A 16,482-nucleotide genomic window follows, 5' to 3' on the forward strand; every position below is an offset into this window, starting at 1 on the left:
GACCTGTCGGGGCTGGAACACAGACTGGTTTGGGTCGGTTGGGGCCGGAACACAGACCTGTCGGGCCCAGATCACAGACCGGTTGGGGAGCACAGACCTGTCGGGGCTGGAACACAGACTGGTTTTGGTCGGTTTGGGCCGGAACACAGACCGGTTGGGGCTGGAACACAGACCAGTTGGGGCCGCCGGAACACAGACCGGTTGGGGCCGGAGTACAGTCCGGTTGGGGCCTGATCACAGACCGGTTGGAGCCGGATCACAGACCGGTTGGAGCCGGATCACAGACCGGTTGGGGCTGGAACACAGACCAGTAGGGATGAAGATCCCAGTGAGCATGTTCCCAGTTAAAAGACGCTCATGGTTGGCGTGGAAAAGACGTTCACAAAGGGTTCAAAACGTAACGTTTGTCGCCACTTAATAAACGATCGCATTTATACCTAATTTCAACCGCCTATCATACTTTCATTTAGTGACCCATTCTTAATTAAGGTCTACAGAACTATTATATATATATAATAGTTCTGTAGACCTTAAAGCTATACTGTACGATGTGAGAGAGCTAGCATGATTTGAAATTAGCTTCTCTTCGGAGTTCCGTTTAACTCCTCCCCCACCCTTCAGGACTCCCTGCCCCAACCCCTCGACACAGAGCCGTGCACGAGCGCTAATGCTGCTTACGGCTTACTTCAACGGCAACCATTGCGTCACTTTTCAGGCCATTCAACTCCCTCAGCTGTCGCCATCGCTGAAAAGCGAATCCAATATTTATTCTCGTTTTTCCTCGAGCATTCTCCAACTTTTTTTTTGTTGCTGCCTTTTCATTTTCTGTCTTTCCTTTTCTTGCCTTTTTAAAAGGATGAACCGGGGCAAGTAACGGTGGCAGTGGTAACTTCTGTTTTTTTTCTTCCATCGTGTTAACATTGTAGGCTCACTAGGTCTAGTCCACTGTCATGAACTACTATGATAACAACGCTTTCTTTGCCCTCCATGAACGCGCTCAGGCCGGCTCAGGCTCGTACACAGAGGGGAGAGAACGCGCAGGCTTGTGATTGGTTCTTTAGATTCGGGTACAATGTCTCCGATTGGTAAGCATTTTAACAGGTTTATAGCAGATACAGAATTCGTTTTTTTTTTCGCTTCTTTTTCATTGCCCATAAGTTATTTATTGCTGTCTGGATGTATAAACCAATTTCAACAACATATTAAAAAGTGTATATCACTGAAAATCGTACAATATGCCTTTAATTAAGAATGGATCACTAAATTCAAGAAAATTATCTACGCAACTGGGGTATAAAATTATTTATTAATAACATAGAAATATATAAACACTAGCTACAACAGAACAGTATTAACCCAAATCAAACTCTTTTCACCCCCCAAGTGCCTCCAGGAGCCTGGTTCGACATAAGGGCCCCGCCTCCGTAGCCTTGTGGTTCAACACCGCATCTGCAAAGTTATAGGATTTCTTTAAATCAATGATCATGTTTAAACATTATGCTAAAAGCAGGACACACACACACACACACACACACACACACACACACACACACACACACACACACACACACACACACACACACACACACACACACACACACACACACACACACACACACACACACACACACACACACACACTTTTAGCCAGCGAGCGACCTAGCCTCAGCTGCTAATTCATTCATTTCAGCAAAAATACACACTAATGAGAGGGCTAATCGTTTTCTAGTTTTTCGGCACAAAACTTGATGGATGAAACCATGTGATTCACTGATCTACGTTGGTTCACCGCGTTTTGGTGAAATACATCGAGAACTTCTCTGTCTCCTTCGTTTTTGATACAGAGGAACCCAATCCCCCCTCAAGGGAGCTACAGTCAGACCTACTTGTGGCCCTACTGGTAGACCTACTGGTGGACCTTCTGGTGGACCTACTGGTAGACCTACTGGTGGACCTACTGGTAGATTTACTGGTAGACCTACTGGTGGCCCTACTGGTAGACCTACTGGTGGACCTACTGGTGGACCTACTGGTAGACCTACTTGGGGCCCTACTGGTAGACCTACTTGGGGCCCTACTGGTGGACCTACTGGTGGACCTACTGGTGGACCTACTGGTGGACCTACTGGTAGATCTACTGGTGGACCTACTGGTAGATCTACTGGTAGACCTACTGGTAGATCTACTGGTAGACCTACTGGTAGACCTACTTGGGGCCCTACTGGTTCGACCTACTGGTGGACCTACTGGTGGACCTACTGGTGGACCTACTGGTAGACCTAGTTGGGAACCAAGCCTCGGTGTATTCTTCGTCGTAAACGCAACGTAACGTGCACATTTGGGAGGTTCTCAGCCTGCTCAGTTTGTGTTCAATGGGAGGTTCTGAGCCTGCTCAGTTTGTGTTCAGTAGGAGGTTCTGAGCCTGCTCAGTTTGTATACAGCGGGAGGTACGGATCCACAGGTGCAAAGCGCATGCGTTGCACTGGCTGAGGTATTTATCTCAGGTGAGAGATAAGATCTCTTCCTGCGCATGCGTGAGATGTTGAACGGTAATAGTAAGGCTTTCATTTACATTGATCCCTGCTAAGCATTACGTTGACTAGTGATCCACTAAAAAATACATATTTTAACATGATCTAATATCAAATGCAGTTATATTGTCCAAAAGTGTGTACACATTTACAATGTATGAGCATTTGTGTAATCCCTGGGCTTGAGTTCTTCAAACAGTGAGCATTTTCCAGGTCAAAGATGATAAAAGGACAATTATTGGTTAATGTTGTAAAATCGTTATATTGTAGACCTTTTTACCGGGTAATAAAATAGGGGAGACTTGAGGATTTAATACGATTTTGAGGTTGATATTTTGGTTAGTGCTCACTATATTGAGCTTTTGAACCATAAAGGATTTTTCCGTTTAAAAGACGTGTAAAATACTACTATCGGTTACAGTCAAATTTGTAGACTTGTGTTCTCCGGGCTAAAACAGGGCTTGGACGTGTTCCCATATTTCACCGTGTTCACCCAGATTTGAACGTTGATGTCTGAGTTTGTGCTCGTTGGTACGTGTCATGTTTTTGTAGGGTTCGCCCTCATTTACGCTGCAGCGCATGTGCTGCTTTTCACCGAGGATCGCTGTTGAGAAAGAGCATCTCTGGGCCGACCTTGTTGATCAAAGCGAGTGAGATGGAAACAAAGCAGGGAGAGAGAGCGAGAGAGGGAGAGAGAGCGAGGGAGGGAGAGAGAGCGTGTGTGAGAGAGTGATGAAGGTGCAGGCGTCACGTAGCTCAGCAGGTGATAAAACTGTGGGCTGTAAAAGCACACGTCTCGCTGCCTCTGTCCTCTTGAAAACATTGTCTTCGAGACGCTCATCACAAACCAAGCAAAAATATGTCATTTTCAGAGTTCACACGTTCTTTTATTCGGCACACATTTTAATTGACTAAAAACATAAAGACAAATAGATCAAAACGAGACCACTGTAAGGCTGTGTGTTTATGGTTTATTTTATTCGTTACTGCCATCCCCAGGTAAAGCATCTGGTAAATCGTGAGGGACAGAAGAGAGTGCATTAAGATGGAAGCCGACTGTATTGATGTAGTGGAAGCAGCAGTACTTCAGTCAGCTGTCTCTCTCTCTCTCTCTCTCTCTCTCTCTGACTGAGCAGGCGGGAGGAGAGATTGATTCTGGCAGCTTCTCCAATGAGGTGGCCATGAATACTTTAATGAGCAGGACTTTGAGGAGACGGGGAAAAAAGAAACAGGCAACAATATGGATGTCAACCAGTTCCAAATACGCTTACTAAAAACATATGTACATTAATATATTTTACATCTATATCTAAAGGCCTGTTCATCCACGCCTGACAGTTGCTTCCCGATCAATCGCCTTGGCAACAATAATCTCTTGATAACAGCCACAGTCACGTTGCCCCCCTGCCACACATCCCCCGTGCAGCGAGCGATACTACCTCTTAGTTTTCCTTGGCTTGTCCTGTGACAGCAAGACCCATCAGGTGTTCCCTCCCTCCCCCTTTCTCCCCCCTCCCCCCCACCTGACCTCATTCTGTCATCCTCGTTTTCCTTCTCCTCCCGACCCCCCCCCCCCCCCCCCGACACACACACACACACACACACACACACACACACACACACTCCAAGGTCTTTTATAGCGCGTCTCTGTGCATTACACATTTAACAATGCATTCAAAATAGGCCGCCATCAATCAGTCATTCGCCCGCCGTCGACAGAATCAACCCGTGGCAGGAATCTGATTACGGCGGTGGGGGGAGAGCCGGGAAAGCCTTGAGTAGTGCACGCTAACACGCAGAGAGAAAGGAAAAACGTTTGACAACTTTTCCACACAGAACCACTTACGACGCTCCACGCCGCTTCAACGCACGCTAAACAAAACAAAAACAAACACCAATGTGAGATCCCCCGCGCGTGTGACACAGGCTACTGTAAATAATACAAAAATCAACACGTACATTTGGCAGCAAAGCACACGTACGTGCGAGGATGTTGTCATGCCCGGTGAAAACGCCCGGACCCAAACAGTGCTTTGACAAGCGTGATGCATGATACGTGATGCATGATGGGTGAAGGGCCGTCCGACGAGAGAGCCAGCGCTGAGGTAATGGCTGGGAGGGCGTCAGGCCCTGAGGGCAGGTATAGTCACATCTCTCGCTCTCAGTGCCCCGAGTGGCCAGGCAGATGTTCACCTGACAACACCGGTAAACAGATCGCGGCTCGCCCCCGTCTATATATTATTAAGAGGGCTGATGACACCACCACAGGTGGAGCAGAGGGGGGGGGGGGGGGGGGGTGGGGGGTGGGGAGGGCTGTAAACCTCTCTCTGTGTTCCTCCACAGCGACGTTAGCTAACAAGTCGGTGGCTCAAAGAAGGACGAAGATAAATATATACACAAACGTGACGACGTGTCGTGTCCGGCCTGTGTGTTTGTGTACGGGCCGCTCCTTACATACGAGGTGTTTGGTTTTGAGCGTTCTGTTTAATGGGGCCGGGGGGCGTGTCCCAGTGCCGTCATGGAGCCGGGGGGCGGGGCGGCTGCGCCTCAGGTGGGGGCGTGGCCAGGTGCTGCTGCAGGGCTTTGATGTTGCCGGGCTCCTCCTCCTGCCCCTTGGACTTGGTGACAGACTGCTGCTCCTCGGCGCTACCGGCTGTAGGAGACGGGCGCCAGCCGCACAGACACGCCTAGAGGAGCACACACACGTACGTGCGCACACACACACACACACACACATACGTACACGCACACACACACACACTCATACATGCACAAACACACGTACATGCACACACACACACACAAACATTTTGACAGAAGATCATAGCAACTTCTTTCGTCAGATGAGAGATCCAACGTTTAGCCCAGTCGACAGATCTTATCTTCCTTTATTGAATGATGATTCACACATCACGACTCTCTATTGAACACTGAACCACAGTCTGTGGCTGGATTCTGAATCAGGGGTGACTAAAGAGGGTCTGGTGTGCTGTGTGTGTCTCATCAACACCTCCCTCTCCGTTTCATCGAAGATGGGCTATTTTAGAGCTATCAACTGTTCCGACGCGAAATTGAAAAACACCCGGGATGTCATCTCCTCAAACATCTCACTTATTTTTTTCTGTCATTCTCACCTTCTTCATTCTGAAGCCGTTGCATTGTGCAAAAATAGAACTAAGTCAGACCGTAACAAACACCCTATTTTTCAATCTTGATACTAATTAAAAATGGACCATTCAATTGTTTTAATTATGAATTTGTTATTGCTAATTGAAACCAAATGGTACACAATGAATCACGACCCAGTCGCAGAATCCTGTTTTACTGGATGCAGCCTCAGAAACTCTGCTCGGAATTTGTTATGCTGTTGGAACGTCAGTGTGCATTGTTATTCATGCATGTATGAACTAATTTCAATGTCATTCAGAGGATGCTTTACCTTGAAGCATTTCTTGAATCTCTTGCTGACGATATACAGAGCGATGGGGTTGATGCAGGAGTTGAGCGAGGCCATGTTGAGGCCAAAGTAGTCCAGCACGAGGAAGACACTGAGGAGATGGGGAGAGTCAAGATCTGGGGTAGATGTATGAAACGAATTAGATATACCATACCGATGAAGGAACGCTCCATTCCTCCCAACCTGAGAAGCTGGCATCTGTTGGGATCCTTCTGGTCGTAAATGGTCTGTTTGAGGATTCTGCTGAGGTAAAGTGGGAACCAGCACACAGCGAAAACAAGGACCAGGCTGAACACCGTCTTGGTCACCTCGCGCCTCTGGATGAACGGAACACCAAGACACGTTTAACAGGAATAACCTTAAACTAAACACCACGACACGTTAAACAGGATTCTACTTAAACTAAACACCATGGCAGGTTTAACAGGATTCTACTTAAACTAAACCCCACAACACGTTTAACAGGAATAACCTTAAACTAAACACCACGACACGTTAAACAGGATTCTACTTAAACTAAACACCATGGCAGGTTTAACAGGATTCTACTTAAACTAAACCCCACAACACGTTTAACAGGAATAACCTTAAACTAAACACCACGACACGTTTAACAGGATTCTACTTAAACTAAACTCCACAACACGTTTAACAGGAATAAACTTAAACTAAACACCACTACACATTTGACAGGAATCTACTCAAACGAAACACCACGACACGTTTAACAGGAATCTACTTAAACGAAACACCACGAAACGAAACACCACGACACATTTAACAGGAATAAATTTAAACTAAACACCAGGACACGTTTAGCAGGAATAAATCCACAGGCTATATAAGGGAGTGATGTACGTAGTACAATTTTGGTTTTAATCCAGTTGTACATTGTGAACGTTTGTACCTTTTCAAGTAACAAGATAAAAATAACAAGACATTTTGTGTATAGCATTTCAAAACATTCATGGCAATTTTGCAGCAGGTATAAAATCGTATGAATTTTGAAAAGGCAGCATGGACATATTTTTTTATAAAATAGCTAAAATTGGGACGGATAAAAACAAGACAATTTGGAAACATGCGGAAGGCTTCAAACGTTAGAAGCAAGACTTTGAAGAATTTGAGGGGAGACTGACGGAGGAGAGTGAGGTGAAGGAGGGAGAGGTGGAGGAGGGTGGGGTGAGGTGAAGGAGGGAGAGGTGGAGGAGGGTGGGGTGAGGTGAAGGAGGGAGAGGTGGAGGAGGGTGGGGTGAGGTGAAGGAGGGAGAGGTGGAGGAGGGTGGGGTGAGGTGAAGGAGGGAGAGGTGGAGGAGGGTGGGGTGAGGTGAAGGAGGGAGAGGTGGAGGAGGGTGGGGTGGGGGAGGGTAAGGTGGAGGAGGGTGGGGTGGGGGAGGGTAAGGTGAGGTGAAGGAGAGAGAGGTGGAGGAGGGTGAGGTGGAGGAGGGTGAGGTGGAGGAGGGAGAGGTGGAGGAGGGTGAGTTGGAGGGGAGTGAGGTGGAGGAGGGTGAAGTGGAGGGTGAGGAGGAGGGGGGAGAGGTGGAGGAGGCTGAAGAGGAGGAGGGTGAGGAGGGTGAGGAGGAGGAGGGTGAGGAGGAGGAGGAGGAGGAGGGTGAGGAGGGTGAGGAGGGTAAGGAGGGTGAGGAGGGTGAGGAGAGTGAGGTGGAGTCCCGGGGGGGTTCAGTAGAGCGCTCCAGAGGGGGGTGGGGGGTCGGGGGGGGGGGGGGGTGGTGCACGGTGGGGCTCAGAGACTGGTTGGGTAGGAAGGGGCCAGGCTGCGGGTGGAGCCCGCGGGCCCTACCTGCTTGTGGTGGGTGTTGAGGCTGTTCTCAGAGGTCCTGCGCAGCCTCCTGCACATCAGAGTGTAGAAGACCGCCGTCCAGAGCAGCGGCATGCAGAAGTAGAAGCCAAACAGCCACCAGTCCTTAACCAGCTTGTAGAACTGCGGAGTACAAAGAACAGCTCCACGGTGATTTGGTATTCTGCTGCGTATCTTTCAATCTCCATCATGTGTTTGTGTCAACATTTGTACGATGATGACAGGGGGAATGTGTACACACAATTATATAGCACGCTTTTCGAGATCATGTTGGGCAAAATCACTAAAGTATTCATTAATTCTAATAACAGAACGAGCAAACAATAACAGTCGACATCAAAAGAGCCGTGTTCATAACAAGTCAATCTGGGCTATCTTACAGTGAATGCATCACATTAGCCCCCCTTTACCTGCATGAAGTGTGTTGTCTGGACAGGATGGAGCAGACATATCCTCAGATGCTTCCCTTTATAGTCCATTGTTATCAGGTCAAAGCCCAGGCCTTCGGGCACTGCCAGCGCGATGGAAACAACCCATATCAGAGCTATCTCTACCACCGTCCACGTCGAGACTCCGACGCCTTTGACTCGATTCCAGGATGCGACCGCTCGATATCTACACAAATCAATACGGGGAATGAAAGGCTTCAGGGAATTATCTCCAGCCCATCAAAACATTCCCAGATTAAACAACAATTCAGACCGCGCCGCGCGAAAACAAACGCATCCACTTGACGCGTCGCAGACGGAGGCCGCCAGATGACATTAGCGCTAAAGAGCACAAAGCATTACCGCCATCGATCGACACCCCCCCGCTCCCCCCGCGGTACGGTCGTACCTGTCGACACTCAACGCGCACAGACTCAGCACAGTGACGCCCACGGAGGTCTTCTGGATGAAGGGCACCAGCTTGCAGACCACGGCGCCCAGCGGCCAGTCCTCCGCCATCAGCTGTGGGGGAGGAGTCAGCGAGTCAAGACGCTATCGACGCTATCGAAGGAGCCCTTAATCACAGGTTCAGCGCCTGGAAGGCATCACAGGCTTCACCGCGTTATCCCCACCGCTCATCCTGACCGGAGCCCTGGCAAGGAGCAGGGAAATCTCCCCTTAAACCTAAAAGGGATGAAACGTGGAGGAGGAACACAGGAGACGGATCCGGCCCTCCGCAGACGGATCGGGGTGTCATGTGGGCAGAGCGGGCACACGGATGATGGCGGCACAAAAACAAAGCGGTGACAGACAATATCACCAAACACTGCAATTAGCGCACGTCAAGAAGCGAGTGACATTTAGGGGCCGTGGAATGGATGGAAAAACAGCAGGGAGACGCGGAGGGGAGGAGAGGAGAGCTGGCCGGTCATTCTGCTCCCGGGTTGTAATTGCAGCCCTGGCCGACGGCCCGCTGACTCACCCGGTACGCGTTGATTGGTACGTCGATCACGATGTGTATGAGGTCCCCGGCGGCCAGGCTGGCGATGAGCACGTTGGGCCCGCTGCGCATGCCGCGGTCGGCGTGGATGATCCTCAGCAGCGCCGCGTTGCCCACCGTCCCCGTGACGAACACCAGCAGGGACACCAGCGTGTTCACCGACTTGAAGGTGTCCCTGATGCCCGTCGCCTGCAGGCACATGGGGGGTGCCGGTGGAGGCCTGGCTCCGTCCGGTGGGGGGGTCCCGGGCGTGTGGTTGGAGCGCAGACCCTCCACTAACCCGGGTCCCGCGGACCGTTCTTCGGACGGCTGCTGGGCGTCCGTCTCGCCGTGGACCAGGACGGCCGTCGGGCGTTGGAGGCACAGGACCACCAGGAGAACGAGCCACATCTTGAGCGATGAACGGGGTCTTACCGACGTGATTGGTGGTTGGCTGAGAGTGAAGGACAAAGTACACATGTAATCGATTAAGAGTAATTAGTCTCCCGCTCTATCGATATCACACTAAGGAAGTTATGTGTAATTACACAACAAACCCCTCAATTATGTTACTTACCCTCCAGAAGTACCAAACTAAAACAATGTCTCTTTAGTCTCCTGCAAAATGAGTTAAGTGCTGGGATGCACATGCCTTTGTAGGCCTCTTCCAAACCATGCCCTTTAGGGGCGGGGGAGATGAGGAATTTATAGAGCGAGGCTATCACTGTCAGAGCCAGTCATCAATCTGTCGGCATCATTACACTCTTTAATGCATCAGCCCGTAGCAGACATGCTGCGGTGGCCTATTGTCTGCTGTTTCTGTTTTCCTATTCCTTCTGGATCCGGGCACAGACTCAACAAGCGTGTTTCAGCAAAGCCCAAATGCCACTCATCTCCCTCGGAGCTGATTTAGTAACCCGTACACGTATTATTACTTTTATGCGAAGGTGATTTAATGCAGCGCAATATAAGCAACGTAGTATACCTGTCCGAAAAGTACCATCAAACACCCTGCGTGCAATGTTATCCCCACAAGCATGTATGCGCTGACAACAGCTCACACATTCGTTCACACATTGTGTGTGTATACTGTTAGAAAGTGTTATGATTCCTGTTCAAAACTGTGAGCTTTAAACTTCAACAAAACACAAGAACATTATCTACTTAGCACAAAACGTTCTCAGGTGTAAACAGCTCTGAATGGCCCTCTTGGGTCCTCCCTGCTTTTAAAATGAGTCAGTCCTCGTCAAACGCGACAGAGCCGGCGTCTGGGTCCTGGGAGAGTGATAGCGAAGGTGACACTACCCCGCCGCCACAGATAAACGACAGGCAGCCCAGCCCAGATCCTGCAGGAACAGAAGTCAGAGGAATGTTTAAAACCATTGTAATTTCTCTTTGAATGCTAACGTGTGTGTACCGCAGGCGGTGAACGACATTGGGAGGAGCGGGGTCTATCCGAGGCGACGCAAGACAGAGACGTGTTTCGACTAACCTAGATCGGGGTGAAAGAAAAAACATGTTTTTCTGTTCAATTGTGTTGAGCTACTTGCGCGTTGATTAATGTATTTAGTGGTGAATAAAAAGTACATGAATAAACAAACACACTTAATGAGTCCCTATACTGCACAGTCAATACCAGCGATACAACTAATTTGGCATTTGCAGCCAACTGCGTACTATGCCTACTAAATCGGGAAACTGATACTTTTAGCATAATAGCACGCCAACATAGAATTATATAAAATCACATGTTGGATTTACTTTATTCCTCCCCGACGTCTTTCTGTTTTTACAATCATTTGAGGCACTGCACCTCAAAAGAACGTAGGATATAATTTACAGTTAGGGCGTTTAGCCGACGCTTTTACCCGAAGCCACTTACAGAACGTACACGTGTCAGAAGGAAGAGAACCAAGAACACATCTCTGTCGGAACAGTGAGTTAGACTGGGTGTTGTGGTAAATAATGACGTCCCGCCTCCCCCCCCACCAGCCCGGGAGGGGGCGGAGGACGAGGCAGACAGCCGTGGAGGAAGCTGCGGCAGGCGCTCGGGTCACTCCTTCACCCTCTCCCCTCATTATTTACGGGACATCTGTCCAGTGGTGTATAAAGTACTCAAAAGCCATACTTAAGTAAAAGTACAGATACCTTACTGGAAAATTACTTAAGTAAAAGAAAAAGTCACCTTTTAGAATAGTACTTAAGTAAAAGTATTAAAGTATCTGATCTTTACTGTACTTAAGTATCAAAAGTACTTTCCTGATATTAAATGTACTTAAGTACTGAAAGTAAAAGTACAAGTAACCGTTATCGAAACTCCTCCCTATAACTGCCCTCGTCCAATCATGCCTTAGCACTAACTGGCTAGATAGATACCTCGCCAGAGATGGAATAAGAATAAATAATCTTTATAGGTTATTAGCTAGCTTGAAATATTATATGCAAATATTACCCAGCGGTGAAAGAACCTTACTAGTTTAAAATGTTGTGCTGGTGGTATTTATTTTGAGGTCGTGAAGTTTCTAATTTTTTGATTGAGACCTGTATGATTTTGCTTCGATTATTGTTGTTTCCCCTTCGTTGTTGATCTGACACTGACAGATATCGTAGCCCGACCTATTATCCCGCAAGCGCTGGTACACGTTACTTAATATTGATTTTGGTGTCATCCAGGATCGCGGATTTTCGGAAAACTTAAGTCCCTGCTCAAAAAGGGTATTTAAATTAGCTTTGTAGCAAAAATGGCACATATACAGCGTATTGAAGTGTATAAGATAGTGTTGTAATACTGCGTGTACAAACCAGCCTGATACAAATAGTAGAATTTTGATAGCCCTTGCCCTCGTCCTAGCCATGCATTTGTGTGTTGACAGTCGTAGGAGTTTTGATCGACGTAGCAACAGTAACTAAGCAAGGGGGCTTTGCGAACGTGCACTGGGACAGCTGATTCGCCAAACAGGCTTGCAGTCTGTGTTCTACAACAGTCCCCGACGTTATTCTCATATCTCTCATGATTCATTTTTTTTTTTCTAAAGATGAGTTGATTTTGTAACGAGTAACGAAGGTTTCAAGGGAAATGTAGTGGAGTAAAAGTATCCGTTTTCTTCGCAAAATGTAGCGAAGTAAAAGTAAAAGTACAGAGAAATATAAGTAGTAAAGTAAAGTACAAATATCCAAAAAAACTACTTAAGTACAGTAACGAAGTATTTCTACTTCGCTACTATACAACACTGCATCTGTCAGACTCTTAATTAACGCACTCCGGCGGTTCAGACGGCGACGCAGACGCGGGTCCGTTTGGAGGAGGACGGGGTTGGACTGCAGAAAGCCTCCGAGGTCAACACAACATGTGCCATGCCGCCGTGTTGAGAAAATGCTCTTGACCCAAAGATTTACGCTTAATTAAATGAATTGAATAATAATTTTGTGAGAGGGCAGATGCTTTTGCAAAGGCCAGTTATAAAAAAAAAATGGAGAGGACGGCTACAGGCCGACTCTGCCATATTGAGAGATCTCAAGGGAGCTGTAGTGAGTGACTAAAATCCTAAAAGCTAATGGAAACATTGTTTTGCCATGTCTTAGATTAGAAACGTGTTGGTTGTTTAAAACCCAACAACGTCTTCTCATTATAATGAATCTTTTAGCGATTAATTACTAAACAGTGACCAAAAAAACATGACTCCCAACAGAGTAAGTCACATTCAAATTCTCCTATGCTCCGAAAATGGTGGCGCTCATTTAGGTGTAACTTTGCGTTATTTTAACTGCACATGCCTACAGGGCTTTGATATAACTGTGAGGGGTATTTTCATCAGGCAACAGTCATGATGGAGGCATAATGCATCAGCCATCGACGGGTAACATTTCTGCTTCAGACTTTTTGGTCCATGTAGGTTTTTTCGAGTCAAAAACTGGAACAAAGCTCTTGTTCAGTGTGACTGCTGTCATCAGTTTAGAAAGCCCTTCATAAGCTCTGACCTTTAGAGGAACATTACAGACGTGGACTTGGTGAATGTGACTTTCTGAGTGAATTTTTTTATTTTATTTTTTGTTTGTCTGTCACATCATAAAATCTTATGTGTACCAATAATATATTTGGAAGCAGACATTGAGAAGAAGTGATGATTATTCTTTATTTTGTATTAACTGTCATGGTGAGACAAATGCTTATTAGTGTTGCCTGTTAAAGTGAAAACAACAGAGCTTCTGTTACAGGAGATCAGAAAAGCGGCTGCAAACAGTTGGAGAGATGGACAGAAACGCAGCGTTTAGAGTGCGACAGAGCGTAGGGGCGGAGGTGTAATTGCTGTGCATTAATTACTTTTAATTACGCCTTCCCATCAACAACAACAAAGGATTGTAGTTGCTATTGAACGTGTGTACTAATAACTAAACATATGCAGTGGTTTGTGCTCTGTGGTAAAGTTTTCGGCACCATATAGATGGCATTTGGAGTCAGAGTCAAGACAACAAAGTCGAGTTACAGCCAAAATGCAATCAATGTCCAATTCAGCTGAGGTTCAATTCCAGAGGCGAACAACGCAGGTATACACCCAATCAGGGGCGGGAAATCAATCCTAATTTGCAATTTGAGGAAGTTTGAAGAGTAAGTGCCCTAAACAAAACGTAACAGCCTCTCGTTTCTTCAATCAAAAGTTCCTTCGTTTCGGTTTGTCTTCAGAACTCCTGCCTTACCATTCAGGCTGTCGGGTAAGACGTAACGCGGTGAAACAGGAGCTCCCCCTCCCTCGGAAAGCGTGTCAGAGATAGCTCTGGCAGGTTTCAACCGGAGAGGTGGAAGACAGCACCTGGTACGCTTTAAAGATATTCATATAAACAACGTCCACTGCCAACTTGTTTCCTCTCGTTTGGTTAAAAAAATAAATAGTGGGTGCGATAGGAGATGACATTGTTTCACCTTGGCAACCGGAGAGGACCACTTTGATCCATGCTCCCCCGCCCCTCCTTTGATCCACACACGGTCACGGCGTGATAGACTGTCCACTTTGTTTTTATAGGGTCGGTTTAGCTCAGGAGGTAGGGCGAGTTGCCTTGAAACCAGAAGGTTTCTGGTTCCAGTGTCGAGGTGTCCCTGAGCAAGACACCTCACCCTAACTGCTCCTGACGAGCTGGCTGTCGCCCTGCGTGGCTGACACCGCCATCGGTGAATGAACTGCAAGTTGCTTTAGATAAAAGCGTCTGCTCCATGCCCTACATGGTAAAATGTAAATGTTCTCTCAGCCTCTAAAGCTTGTTTAATGGCGGCAAAGATCGCTCCTGTTTGTGCTACAGCCTAAATCGAGTTTTGGCCAATTTCTACCATAATTCTCTGCAGTCTGGTAGTTTTTATGTGGTCGTATCGTAGCATGACGACAACATTAGATGGAGGAGAAGTATAACCCAGATGGAGAATGTTTTTTACTCCTAGACCGAGCGAGAAGTGTTTGGTCTCCGCTGAAGCAAATCAGTGAATACATTCCAACCTGGGTCACCGGTTTAATGAGCGTGAGAACATGCGGTCCTCGGATAAGGGTTTGCAGCGCGTTAATGATCGGTAATAGATAAGTTCCCCCTCTGGAGACGCAGACATCACGATAATCTCCCCGGCAGAAACGGGCGACTTATTTTCTCTTTGACGACGGGGACCGCGAGCCTGGCATGAAAGACGTTTCCCGCCAACAAAGGCCAACGTACATCGGCAGAGTCTCGGCGGACTGATCCGGTAATTGGGCCGCCGTTTATCTAAATACCATTATTACCGTTCCTCGGAACGGAGAAAAAGATTAACCAAATGTTAAGAGGATGAATCGATTTAGTACCAAAGTGTGGCAAGTGTTCAAAGAGATTTGAGCAATAATCGTCCCCAAAATTTAAATATACACAATGCAATCGTTGACATTGAATCGAGGCAAAAGAAAATAAAGTGAACTCAGGCCTAGCTAGCGCTAAGCTACCCGTGGCGTCCCCAGGGTGAACGGGCCGGGGTCCCGGCGGCACACCCTGCCGCCGCCAGATACGACGCCCTGCCGAGGCCAGCCTCGGTTCAGCAGCGAGCGCCGCTCCCATCATCACCCCCCACCCGTTGCCCGTGAGGCTCGGCGTTCGACTCCGAACATTCACATATCACATCCAACATTCACAAAGAGTGTGATGTTCAACCCCGCATTCAGGATCTCTTTCTCTTGATGTTGGGGTAAAAGCGAAATGTCCAATTATTATTATTAGTGTTTATTTAATAATGAATCTGTTTGGTGTTAATGGTTTGTGTTCCAGTGGATTTATCACTCGTTCCAGTTAAACGGTTTGAGCTACCAGGAGCGTCTTCATATCAAACCCAGATGAAACCGCCTCGTTCTGACGGTGACACCATGACGTTATGCTGCCGCCGCCGTTGCCTTATTACCTTTTTTGATCCAGGCAGCGCGTGCGTCCGGAGAGAGGAGGAGGAGGAGGCGTTGGCTCCAGATGTTCAGCAGAGATAGCTCAGAGAGGAGAGCGAGCAGCTCCACGCCGCGCTCGGCCCCGATGAAGACCGGCGGGTCGCACCGCAACGCAGATCCACGCCACTGAGGAGCCGGGCTGTCCGGCCCTCAGTGAGGAGGAGGAGGAGCAGGAGGAGCAGGAGGAGCAGGAGGAGGAGGAGCAGGAGGAGGAGGAGAGGGGAGGTGGAGGAGGAGGAGAGGGGAGGTGGAGGAGGAGGAGAGGGGAGGTGGAGGAGGAGCAGGAGGAGGAGGAAGAGGAGGAGCAGGAGGAGGAGCGGGAGGAGGAGGAGGAGTAAGAGGAGGAGGAGTAGGAGGAGGAGGAAGAGGAGGAGCAGGAGGGGGAGGAGCAGCAGGAAGGGGAGGAGGAGAGAGGAGGAGGAAGAGGAGGAGCAGGAGGAGGAGAGGGGAGGAGGAGGAGCAGGAGGAGTAGGAGGAGCAGGAGGAGGAGGAAGAGGAGGAACAGGAGGAGGATGAGGAGGAGTAGAAGGAGGAGCAAGAGGAGGAGGAACAGGAGGAGGAGCAGGAGGGGGAGGAGGAGTAGGAGGGGAAGGAGGTGCTCCGAACGAGATCCAGTAGGCTCAGCGCAAGACGACTTAACAGTGGAAGATTTCACCGTCTCATCAAGCATTAGCTGGGCTCTTTCAATAGGATAACAAATGTTATATCGTTAGCCTCATAGCAAAATTGCCATGATCTTATTTCTGAAAAATTATGTATTTTTGATGCTAAATACAAGATGAACCTTAAAATACGGCTACGGCAATTATGCTATGAGGCTAACGATGT

General features: G+C 48.1%; 1 protein-coding gene across 2 annotated transcripts; it reads right to left on the bottom strand.

Annotated features, from left to right (window-relative positions):
* Positions 1-3,488: 3,488 nt before the first annotated feature.
* LOC132448589 (endothelin receptor type B-like) lies at positions 3,489-11,167 on the bottom strand. 2 transcript variants are annotated; one of them, XM_060040013.1, is made up of 8 exons: positions 9,792-11,167; positions 9,218-9,668; positions 8,645-8,757; positions 8,218-8,422; positions 7,790-7,930; positions 6,172-6,305; positions 5,971-6,079; positions 3,489-5,218 (listed from the first exon to the last, which is right to left on the bottom strand). In XM_060040013.1, the coding sequence occupies exons 2-8, from the start codon at positions 9,623-9,625 to the stop codon at positions 5,048-5,050; spliced, it is 1,281 nt and encodes a 426-aa protein (XP_059895996.1). In that variant the 5' UTR covers positions 9,626-9,668; positions 9,792-11,167; the 3' UTR covers positions 3,489-5,047. The 2 variants fall into 2 exon arrangements, with proteins under 2 accessions (XP_059895996.1, XP_059895995.1); XM_060040012.1 differs by having other exon boundaries at positions 9,218-11,167.
* Positions 11,168-16,482: the final 5,315 nt, after the last annotated feature.

This window comes from Gadus macrocephalus, chromosome 20, assembly GCF_031168955.1.
Source record: "Gadus macrocephalus chromosome 20, ASM3116895v1".
Lineage (NCBI taxonomy): Eukaryota > Metazoa > Chordata > Actinopteri > Gadiformes > Gadidae > Gadus > Gadus macrocephalus.

Excerpts from the sequence above, each read along its gene's own strand:
- LOC132448589 (XM_060040012.1), bottom strand. The coding sequence starts at position 9,694 with ATGTGTACTTTGTCCTTCACTCTCAGCCAACCACCAATCACGTCGGTA. Across the intron at positions 8,423-8,644 it reads TGCGCGTTGAGTGTCGACAG|ATATCGAGCGGTCGCATCCT; the intron begins GTACGACCGTAC and ends TGATTTGTGTAG. Across the intron at positions 5,219-5,970 it reads GATTCAAGAAATGCTTCAAG|GCGTGTCTGTGCGGCTGGCG; the intron begins GTAAAGCATCCT and ends GTGCTCCTCTAG.